General features: G+C 39.9%; 1 protein-coding gene across 1 annotated transcript in view; it reads right to left on the minus strand.

Annotated features, from left to right (window-relative positions):
• NBAS (NBAS subunit of NRZ tethering complex) overlaps positions 1–9,935 on the minus strand; it is a 191,572-nt gene extending 181,637 nt beyond the window's left edge. The window contains exons 1-9 of the mRNA XM_080615036.1: positions 9,789–9,935; positions 6,545–6,599; positions 5,876–5,912; positions 5,618–5,695; positions 4,367–4,414; positions 3,228–3,271; positions 2,691–2,824; positions 937–1,070; positions 723–821 (exon numbers count right to left, since the gene is read on the minus strand). Of these exons, the coding sequence (XP_080471162.1) occupies positions 723–821; positions 937–1,070; positions 2,691–2,824; positions 3,228–3,271; positions 4,367–4,414; positions 5,618–5,695; positions 5,876–5,912; positions 6,545–6,599; positions 9,789–9,884 (725 nt within the window). The 5' untranslated portion in view covers positions 9,885–9,935. The remainder of the gene's footprint in view (positions 1–722; positions 822–936; positions 1,071–2,690; positions 2,825–3,227; positions 3,272–4,366; positions 4,415–5,617; positions 5,696–5,875; positions 5,913–6,544; positions 6,600–9,788) is intronic.
• Positions 9,936–10,961: the final 1,026 nt, after the last annotated feature.

Here is a 10,961-nt window from a genome sequence, read left to right on the forward strand (position 1 = left end):
TAGTGATAAAACATACTGTGCTGACACATTCAATCTCAGTATATCTAATAAAAGTATCTAGAAGGAAAATTAGTTCCTACAAATGAAGAGAAATAGAAAAATAAGTTGCCAAGTTTATCTTGCTATATAACAAGTAAATATTAAAAAGGTAGACAAATTTTTAACATAGGTAATCGGCTAACCAGGACCTATTCTAACTACATCTGGTTCAAGAGCAAACAGTCAATTAGTCCACCTTTCAAGTCTGTTTTTTGTAGCCAATATGTTACTAATAAAGAAACTACATCACAAGACAACTCCAAATACCAAAGCCTGGCAGTTCCAGTCAGAACACTAGGGAATACAGGCTGGTCAACAGTCCAGCAGGCAAATCCACACAGAAAAAAAGCAACTAAGCTTATATATCAGCCTTTACCCCCATCACATTCAGAAATGTCTTCAGAAGCCATTCCTGGCATTCTAAAGAATGCTGCTTAGACAAGGTACTCAAACAGTAAAGGGCATAACGTGATTTTCACTATTGCATTAGTAAAGTTAAATCACCAACCAGGGCTTCTTCCATAGATCCAGTAATGCATGACTTGTTATTGCTAGTTCACTAAATACCAATATTAAAATAGGCCTTTTTTCTCCCTCTGCTTATCTGACGCACTTCAATGTTTATTTTGCCACTTTTGTTCACCATTTCCATCTTATTAGCAAGTAGCAAACAGATCACTTACCTGTGACCAGGATGATAAATGACAGTAGTTATTCCATGGGCATAACGGCTGCTAAAGCTGAAACTGTGACTTTCTTGAAAGCTTTGATTTGTTCCAACACTAAGTATGGGGAAAAAATACATACATTAGTTCAGATTTATTTTCTTTAAAGAGTGGAAAGAATTCCTCTGAAGTTCACTGTGCCTTCTTAAAGCTAGTGAAAATTTATGCTTACCTTACAAGATAACTTCTCAGTTCTCCACGATAATTAACAACAAGCAGTTCAGCTGACCATTGGGCACTTGCTTTATATTCTAGAAAGATCAACCCAGCAATAGCATAACTCAGATCTCCCGGAAAACTTGCTGTCTTTACCCAAAAACATAGACAGACATTGAGAGAAAGGAGAGTTAAATAATAAATAAAACTTTGTTACTGGAAGAATTAGGAAGTTAAATTTACTATAGTGTATAAAAATGTAAAGTTTCATATTTCTATTAGCAACAAAATGCACTTCCTTTATCTTGATATTAAAGAAATCCCAGTGTAGTCTTTTAACAGTACCTCAACTGAGTCATCAACAGACCACTGTACCATTCAATTTTTCCCAGAGGCTGGTGCATGATAGGGGATGTATAGTGATATAACCACTCAATGTCATGCTCTTTGGCGCAGTTGTCTACTAGGTTGTTTTAGAAATTAGTCCTTTTGTCTGTATCAGTGCTTTCAGGGGTGCCATGTTGTTGTAAGACTTGTTTCTCAAGGCCCAGGACAGTGTTCTGGCCAGTGGCATGGAATGTCAAAAGCCATGTGGTACCATATTGTTACAAATTGTAATTACATGCACATACACTAACAGGGTGATTTTATACTTTCACAACCTGATGTACCTGCAGATCTATCACAATTTTAATTAAAAAAAGAAAGATGAAGAATGCCATCCAGAGGGACCTCGACACGCTTGTGAGGTGGGCTGATGCCAACCTGATGAAGTTTAACCATGCCAAGTGCAAGGTCCTACACCTGGGTTGGAGCAATCCCAGGCACAGCTACAGGTTGGGCAGAGAAGAGATTCAGAGCAGCCCAGCGCAGAAGGACTTGGGGGTGTTGGTCAATGAGAAAATGAACATGAGCTGACTTCAGTGTGCACTCGCAGCCCAGAAAGCCAACCATATCCTGGGCTACATCAAGAGGACCGTGACCAGCAGGTCGAAGGAGGTGATCCTGCCCCTCTACTCTGCTCTCGTGAGACCTCACTTGGAGTATTGTGTACAGTTCTCATGTCCTCAACATAAAAAGGACATGGAACTGTTGGAACAAGTCCAGAGGAGCGCCACGAGCATGATCACAGGCCTGGAGCACCTCCCCTATGAAGATAGGCTGTTCAGCCTGGAGAAGAGAAGGCTGCGTGGAGACCTCATAGCAGCCTTCCAGTACCTGAAGGGGGGCTATAGGGATGCTGGATAGGGACTATTCATTAGGGACCGTAGTGACAGGACAAGGGATAACAGGTTAAAACTTAAACAGGGGAAGTTTAGATTGGACATAAGGAAGAAATTCTTTACTGTGAGGGTGGTGAGGCACTGGAATGGGCTGCCCAGGGAAGTTGTGAATGCCCCATCCCTGGCAGTGTTCCAGGCCAGGTTACACAGAGCCTTGGATGGCATGGTTCAGTGGGAGGTGTCCCTGCCCATGGCAGGGGGCTGGAACTAGATGATCTTAAGGTCCTTTCCAATCCTAACTATTCTATGAGATTCTGACTAGATGTAGGTAGCACAAAGGATATGCTTTGCAAGTGCTATACATAACTTCAGTATAACATATCCATCATATGATAAACACTTCATGGTACATTTGTGCATGGTATTCATACTGTAAGCCTTTATACCAAAGTAAGCTATGATTAAAAGAAGGCCAAAGAGTGGAAATCGCCCTCTATGCTTACAAAATGTCCTACTATATTCATATTTAATCTAAGAGAGCACTTACTGGTGAAATGACTAAAAGCTCACTACCCATTAAGTCAAACACCCTCACTGTTCCGGTGCTTTCAGCATAAGCAAGTAATGTACAATCACGACTCCATGCCACACGCTTCCACTGAGGGTTAAGATCCTTCGGCACTATGAAGAAGGAAGAAAGGTATTAAAAAGTGAAATATAAATATAACCCCTTGAACAAAGCAAAAAGTCAACTGCATCAAAAATGCAGGATGCCTAACATCATTACAATGACAGGAAAAAAAAAAACCACCTCCAACATCCATTATGTCTATCAAACCCATTAATTTTAACTACAATTTCATTTCAGATTCAGGTTTTGTATATATTCATCACAATGAAAAGAAGAGGGGAAGGAAGAGTAATGGAGCTAGTCACAAAGCAAAATTATTAAGAGATTCTTTCCAACGCTTTTAAGAAGTTACAACATTATCCTTGAAGTAAACTAGCACAGCCACTTAGCAATGCATTAATAATAAACAATGATGACACTAAGTGATGATGTAGAGATTGCCATATTGTATACCTTGACATTTTCCAACTATGGATCCAAAGTCATCTTTTGCAGACCTGCAAAAAAGATTCATGGATTTAAATGAGAACAGAAAAAAAACACCATTCAATATTCCAGAATAAACAGAACACTGTAAGTACACAATTCAAAGGTCCCCATGTATTTAACTACTTGTTCAAAAAGGTAGGTAAGTAGCCTTCACCCTTAGGCAGCTACAGTAATTAACAATAGTATTTTAGAAACCCTCCTCTCAATGCATAAATAATACTACTAAATCTCTCAGTAGTAATGCTGTTCAAATAGAATACCAGCATTTCAGAACCTCAGCATGTAACTTCAGGAAAAAAAAACAATCACAGTCAGTATTCTCTAGGTTACAATTTTAGAAACAATGTAAGAATATAGTTACATTAATACATCTGAAACACAAGATTTATTTTATAGTCTATAAGCTGACATTTATTGTGCTCATACCACTTCTGATTGAACAATTTTCATACACTTGCTTCTTTTACATATAAATAGAAGGTCTGACCTTCTAGCAAATGGATTTTTGTGAAGCAAGTAAACACACTCAATCAAGACCTGTTGTACAGCTAAATGTGTTCTTGAACTGGCAAAGGAGAGCTTGTTGTTAGAAAGGAGGAGAAAAAGGGAGATCATCAGTCTTTACAGCAATCCACATAGCTTGCAAAATGAAGTGAAGTATTATATATGCCAGCTACTCTATAGAGAAGCAGAATACTAACTCCTTGTCCCATTTATTACGAGATTTCTAGGGGGGACAGAAAGGCAAAGGTTAGAAAGACCATGATTTGGGTTTAATATTTTGAAGCATCTTGATTGTTTTCTTTCACATCTTGAAAAGAGAGAGGGACAGATAAATACTTAACATAAAGCTTATTTATAACATTTATAATTGTGGAGCATCCTGAGGGTGGGTGAGAGCTTTTTTGTTGTTTGGTTTTTGTTTTGCCTTGTTTTTTAATAGGGAATGGCCAAGAACTAAGAAGAAGAGAAAGCTTTCTAAGCGGTAACATATTTTAAGATTATTCCACAGATTACTTTCACAAGTATGGTTAGTAAATTACTAGAAATACTCTCAGAACTCCACAACTGTGATCATGAAGCAATAGATAATATTAAGTTACCTGATTTCTACACATTGGTCTTGGACAACTGCCAACAATTTACCATTGCTGAAAGAGAAAAATAGAAGTGTGAAAAAAAATTCAAAGTCCAGTCCTTACAGAATGTGCGTAAGAGCTCTAGGTCCTTTTCTGCAAGGTTAGATATAAATTTCCTCTTTCATAAACAACAAAAAATTGGGAAATACCAATTTTTATTTAAAAAAAAAAAAAAAGCACTGCTATAATAAGATTCTCTTCATGTCACCAAAATGTATCTGCCATTCTCTCTAGTAGCACAAAGAGAATGTAAACAATGTCTAAAATCTTGCTACAAGGGAGATCAGAATCCAGTGTTGTTTAAGGATCATTTTATAACAGCACTACCTAAGCTATGTATTGCTTTATCTGGAATAAACAAGTATCACACTTCCGTAAGCTACATAGTCTCCTTAGTTGCCCATCTCCTGTTTTAGTACCTAACATACAACATCACAACTGGCATGCTGTGCAACCAAAGGGATCATCACTTCCCTCAAAGAATCACCATCTCTCTCAACAGTACAGAGCTCTTACTGAAGCACTGATCAGGTTCAGTGATAATACATAGCACACTAAAACATCCCGTACTATCTTCATGCCACTGACCCACTCTTCTGTACATATTTATGCTTATTTTCAAGAGCTGGTGATCTCACTGATGCTACTAAAATTACTGAAACACCTGGTTCTAGCCTTAGATCTCTCACTTCTCTATAAATACAATAGCAGATAAGTCTTGGGGGTATGCATTCACTTTCCTCAAATTTTAAAATAAGCAATTTATATTACATATTCTGATAAGTTTCAGGTCTTTAACTCATCGAATTCAGGACTTGAGTTTGAGAATGACAGCAGCGCAAGCCACTTTACCTCAAAAGCTAGAAGGATATTCTTTAAGTAACCTGGCCTAGTGGAAGGTGTGCCTGTTCATGGCAGGGTTGTTGGAACTAAATATTCTGTAAGGTCCCGTCCAACCCAAACCATTCTATGATTCAGACTTGAATGAGATGCATTAAATGGAGGGAAGCAGCATGGAAGTCCCTAGGTAGCAAACTGACCTTTCTTTACCAAGGCTATCTGTGAAAGCCTCCAGCACTTCCCTTGACCAAAAAGAATAATGTCTTTAGCATGATATTAACTCAGCATTCTTGCGAGTGGAAACAGAGGGAGGAGGAAAGGAAGCATTAATACACTCACTACCACCAAAAACTGAAAAGCATGTAAGCTGGTTACCTTGCGAGTACTAGGTGCCAGCTGATCTGCTTATTAACTAGACGAACCAGTCCAGTGGGCAGAGAAAACTTTGCAGGGCTGAAATTACAAAAAAAATAAGCAGAATTGGAACATATACATAACAAAAGCAGTACCTGAGATACACAATATTCTAAACAAATATTCAGTTTTACTTCCATTAAGAATAGCTTCCCATCAAATAAAAAAAAACCTGTATTACCAAATAAAAATATTAAGCACTACTTTCATCAAACCTACCTGTACCAGATGTACCGAAGCAAAAACAATGCAGGACCTGCAATGGAAAAAAAAGAGGCAAAAATTACATGTCTAGCAGCTTTAAACATTCTCCAGCTTACTGCAGAGTCTCAGAAATTTGCACAAAAGAAAAATGTATTAACAGAATAATCTGTCCTTGGCCAATGAATTCTTATATTACAGTAAATGCAAATGGCAGACCAAAAAAATCACTACCTATTTCTGGAAATTCTAAGAAAATGCAATTCAGTTAATGCATGAACCAAGTGTTGAACAGCCATGAAATATAATCAGAATGTAAATGTTCCTTATAGAACTAACTAGCAAACAGCCCAATGCAAGAGCTTCTTGGGGGAAAAAGATCAAAAAAAACAAAACACACACAAAAAAAAAAACTCTGAAAAATATTTTGCGAAACACAACAGAGCTTCTACACTTCTTAGCCAAAGGTTTATTAGTTTGTCCCAATAAGTTACTGGAGACAAGAAAGCTCACAAAGGTAACATTAAAATAACATAGTAATATTGATAATCAGAAAACACCTTCCTGGAAACACATGCTGCATTTTATTTCCATTACACACACCACCTTAAAAAGCAGCCGTTGTAAATTCTGCAACCAATCCACACATTCTCATGAGCCATAAACATAAGACCAAGTCATATTTACCTGTAACTGCTCTAGTGATGATAAACGATGCACCATGCTTTCTATTGCCTCTTGGCTGCAATTAAAGCAATAATGGTCAAACACTGTTATATATTTTAATTTAAAACAACATTCATACATATATTCACTTACCAAATTTAAGTCACATGCTAGTCTACAAGTTCCTTTTGTATTTTCTATTATTTGCAACTTCATATAGTAATTTAACTGCATAAGCTAAAACAGGCTATAAAGCCAAATATTTTAAGCGCCAAGATATATTGATCCAGCTTTGCCTTGATCTCTGAGTAGTAACAAAAGATATTGACTTCTGATTATGTTCTCCTGTAAGGTATATAAATCATTTTTCCTGTGCCAAAGTGAATGCCAGATTGATCTGTAATGCCCAGAAATTGAAGCAACTGGCATTCTGCATATTATCCTAATATATAATTGCTAAGCTACATAAAGACTGCTCATGCAAGTTTCAGAATTATTAAGAAAAAAAAAAGAACTTCTGAAGAAATACTCTTTTTGTATCAATTGGTACTAGATAAGGTAGCCACTTGGATCACCAGCTTTACTCCATACCACCCCACATAGCCTTTCTAGCAGTACTGCTCCTAAGGCGGACGGAACTATGTTCACTACATAAAGCATTCTCCAAACACAAAGAAATATAAAACAGCATATGCTGTATACCCTTAGCTATAAGAAGAGGTAAAATTATTTGTCAATTAGAAAGTAGGAAAAAGGTATTAAACAGAAGACAAGAAAGATAACCAATAAGGAAAGCAAATATTCAAAATAAGCGGTCAAGCCTATTTCACTTTTCCAATGAACACATTACAGCACCACAAACTGAACAATAAAGTAAGTAACGAAGTAATTTCCTTTTGCGTGTAGAATACATAGAGCAGATCGTTACTTGTTAACTGAAATATTCAGACCTCTCACTCCAAATTATAGAGCAGCAAACATTGACGCTGAAAGACACAAAAATTTATCAAACTTCCGCAGTATGTCCATGTTAAAAAAAAAAAAAAATTGCGCTCCCAAATTTAAGTTACGCAAGTAAAGATTAGCAATTTTCCTTGCCAAGTTTGCCATCCAGAAATAGACTTTCAAATAATGAGGCTGTCATCTCACAGCACTTAAGAAACCAACACAGCTGTACTGATAATATTTCAAATTCAGGTTGATCAACAAGGGTATAATAAGGCATTACAGTAAAATAAATGAGAGTATAAATTATTTCTATTATCATAGTACCTCGGGGAGAGCTGCAGTTTCCTAGGGAGGTTAAAAGCAGAGCTTGTTAAAATTTTTGGATTTAAAAAAAGCTCCCAGTAAAAACCATTTCAAAAAATTGCTTATACCTCTTCAGAATTTTTCTGAATATTCTTAAGCGTCCACTTCTGAGCCTAAACTGTAGGCTCCTACCCCATGCATCTTAAACTCTTCACAAAGCTAACTTACTCCGAAGACCTAAATTTTGCTTTTTATAGTGTATTCTCAGCACCTCAGCAACAATGGCTACCAGACCGGCTGTAATTTCTTAATGCGTTCGCATTTGCAAAAACAACTTCAAGTTCTCCTTTGCTAAAGCATTCCAGAAATAAAATCTAAGTAACTTCCCTGCTGACAAGCCACCCACTTAGTTTTGGATTTTGGTGCACACCCAGCAAACTTATGGCGAGGTGAGGAGGGAAGAGAGTGTTGGTAAAAGCTCAAAACATTAGGTGGCAATGAAAAAACCCCACAGAATCAAGTGATATATTTGATAGATTTCAGAAGATATACGGTACTTGTCTACTGGAGAAAAGTTCAGTCTGGCTGTATTCCCTGAACGACTCCATGAGTCTTCCTGACACCTCCACAACCACTACGTCATTCTTTATTTTCACTGATCAGCTACTCAGTAATTCCTTTTGTTCTCATTATTCTTATTCCCAAACTGTGTATTATACACAACTGCATCACTACACCGAATACAGGCTGCTTGATTTCTACACCATCTCTTTTCTGTCATTGCATGAGTCCTGTTTTAAAATTACCTTAATCCCCACCCTCACCTCCACCGCCCTGCCCCAAGACTTGGGAAATTCAATACAGGTGAATGAGAATATTAACAGGAACAAAAATTAAAGCTAATTTGGGCGTTCATCTTAAGAAAGCCATGCCAGTTTTATCAGTGTCTTGAATGTAACAAAACTTCACATGTTCACCACAGAAGTCATTTTCCCATGGTCATAATCACAGTTTTAAGTGCTCAGCACTCTGCAATTAAAAATGAATCATGCCAAATGACATAACAGAAACATAAAAAAAACCCAGTAGAGACCAGTGAAAAGTTTAAGCCTTGCTTTGTATCCTAGACGACTTCATAGGAAGATATTTAATTTCATTTCCTACTGCAACATTCAGCTTCCTTTCCCCTTCTGCTGTCCCTCACCTCACCCATTCCAAACCATTCAGCTTTACAAGAACTAAGGCAGGGAGTGTTTTGTGACTTTTTCTGAAAAGCACCATTAAATCGGGATTAAAAGAGACAAATGTTCTAAATGGAAAGTCACAATCATCTAATAACATCACTGGTAAGGCACTTTAAAGCAAAAACTGAATCATATTGGCAAAATAATTTGCTTGCCTATGTATGTCAGCATAAAATCAATTTCCCACTAAAACTGTAAAAAGAATATTAGAAGCATCCCTTGGCTACTGACAAGTCTCCAAGAAGAATGTAAATCCAAACAAACAAGTATATAGAGGGATCTAGTTTTCCTCACACAAGGTAAGGTCGATAAAGGCCATGTTTCTACCAGGACAGGTGCCACTGCTCTCAGTACGGCTGTTTCTGGAAATGAGACCAGGATTTCATTACAGATTCTCTCTTATCAACTCAGTAGTAAAACCAAGTATACATCGTTCACAGTTAATGAGCAGAGAAGACCCAAGGCACCCCAGGCGGCACAAACCAGGGCGACAAGGCGGGAATTAAGTGACACAAGGCCATGTCAGGAATGGGATAACCGCACAGATATTTCCTGTGATTGCTCCTGATGCACTGCCCGCTCTTGTGCCCATCAGGAAAGGGCAACCCGGCGAGCCTCTCTGGAGGCAACAGCCCGTCCCCGCGGCTTCCATGGCCGGCGGCCTCCCCGAGCCGCGGGCTGCCCTGTCACGGGTCAGCAGTACGCATCCCCGCCCGCGCCGACGTGGCCGGTCAACACCCAGCACCCGGCCATGCCGCGGCGACACACACCTGCACTTCGGTCTCTGGAGGCCACTCGGTGTTAACCAGCAGGTCGTACAGAATATTATCCTCCTCGTCCTCCTCCTTCTCACCAGCACCAGCCATCACCTTCCCTCTGGGCACCAGTTGTCCGCGCTCCCCGCCGCCAACGGCAGCGGCCATGCTGGGCTGTCACCACCCACCCAGCGCCGCAGCGGCGACGGTGCCCGGCGAAGGCCAAACTAGTTACACCCGGCCGTTCAATGCGCCCGCAGTATTTAATTGTACCAGAACTGCCGCCTGTTGCAACTCACCTCACCGCAGGGCGAGAGGCCGCCTCCTTCCCTCCCGGACGGGCTTTGCAGCCCTGAAAGGGGGACCTTGAAGCTGAGGGCAAGGGAGCGAGACTGAAGAGCCTTCCCTTCCTCAATGGGGGCTGACGGGTGGCAGCTGCGTTTGCAGAAACATAGAATCATGCATTCAGCACAGTTGGAAAGGGCCTTTAAAATCATCGAGTCCAACCATTAACCCAGCACTGTCAAGTCCACTATGGCACTAAGGGCCTTGTCTACATGGTTTTTGAACACTTCCAGGGATGGTGATTCCACCACTTCCCTGGGCAGCCTGTTCCAATGCCTGGTCACCCTCTCGGTGAAGAATTTTTTCCTAACATCCAAGCTAAACCTCCCCTGGCACAGCTTGAGGCCATTTCTTCTTGTCCTATTGCTTGTTAGCTGGGACAGGCGACCAACCCCCACTTCTCTCCATCCTCCTTTTGTGTAGTTGTAGAGAGGGATTAGGTTTCCCCTGAGCTTTCTCTTCTCCAAACTAAACAATTCCACTTCCCTCAGCCATTCCTCCTCAGACTTGTGCTCCAGTTCCTTCAGCAGCTTTGTTTCCCTTGTCTGGGCATACTACAGCAACTCAGTACATCTCCTGTGGATCATTGATAAAGATATTAAACAACACTGGCCCTAATACCGAGCCCTGAGGGACACCACTAGGGACCAGTCACCAACAAGATGTGACACCATTTCCCACCACTCTTTGGGCTTTGCCATCCAGCCAGTATCCAATCCAGCGAAGAATACATCTCTCCACGTCATGAGCAGCCAGTTTTTCCAGGAAAACGCTGTGGTAGAGTGTTACACAGTCTGTCCCTCAACAACCAGACATGCCATCTTGTCATAGAAGATCAGGCTG

The sequence above is a fragment of the Psittacula echo genome (genome assembly GCF_963264785.1).
Source record: "Psittacula echo genome assembly, chromosome: 4".
Taxonomy (NCBI): domain Eukaryota; kingdom Metazoa; phylum Chordata; class Aves; order Psittaciformes; family Psittacidae; genus Psittacula; species Psittacula echo.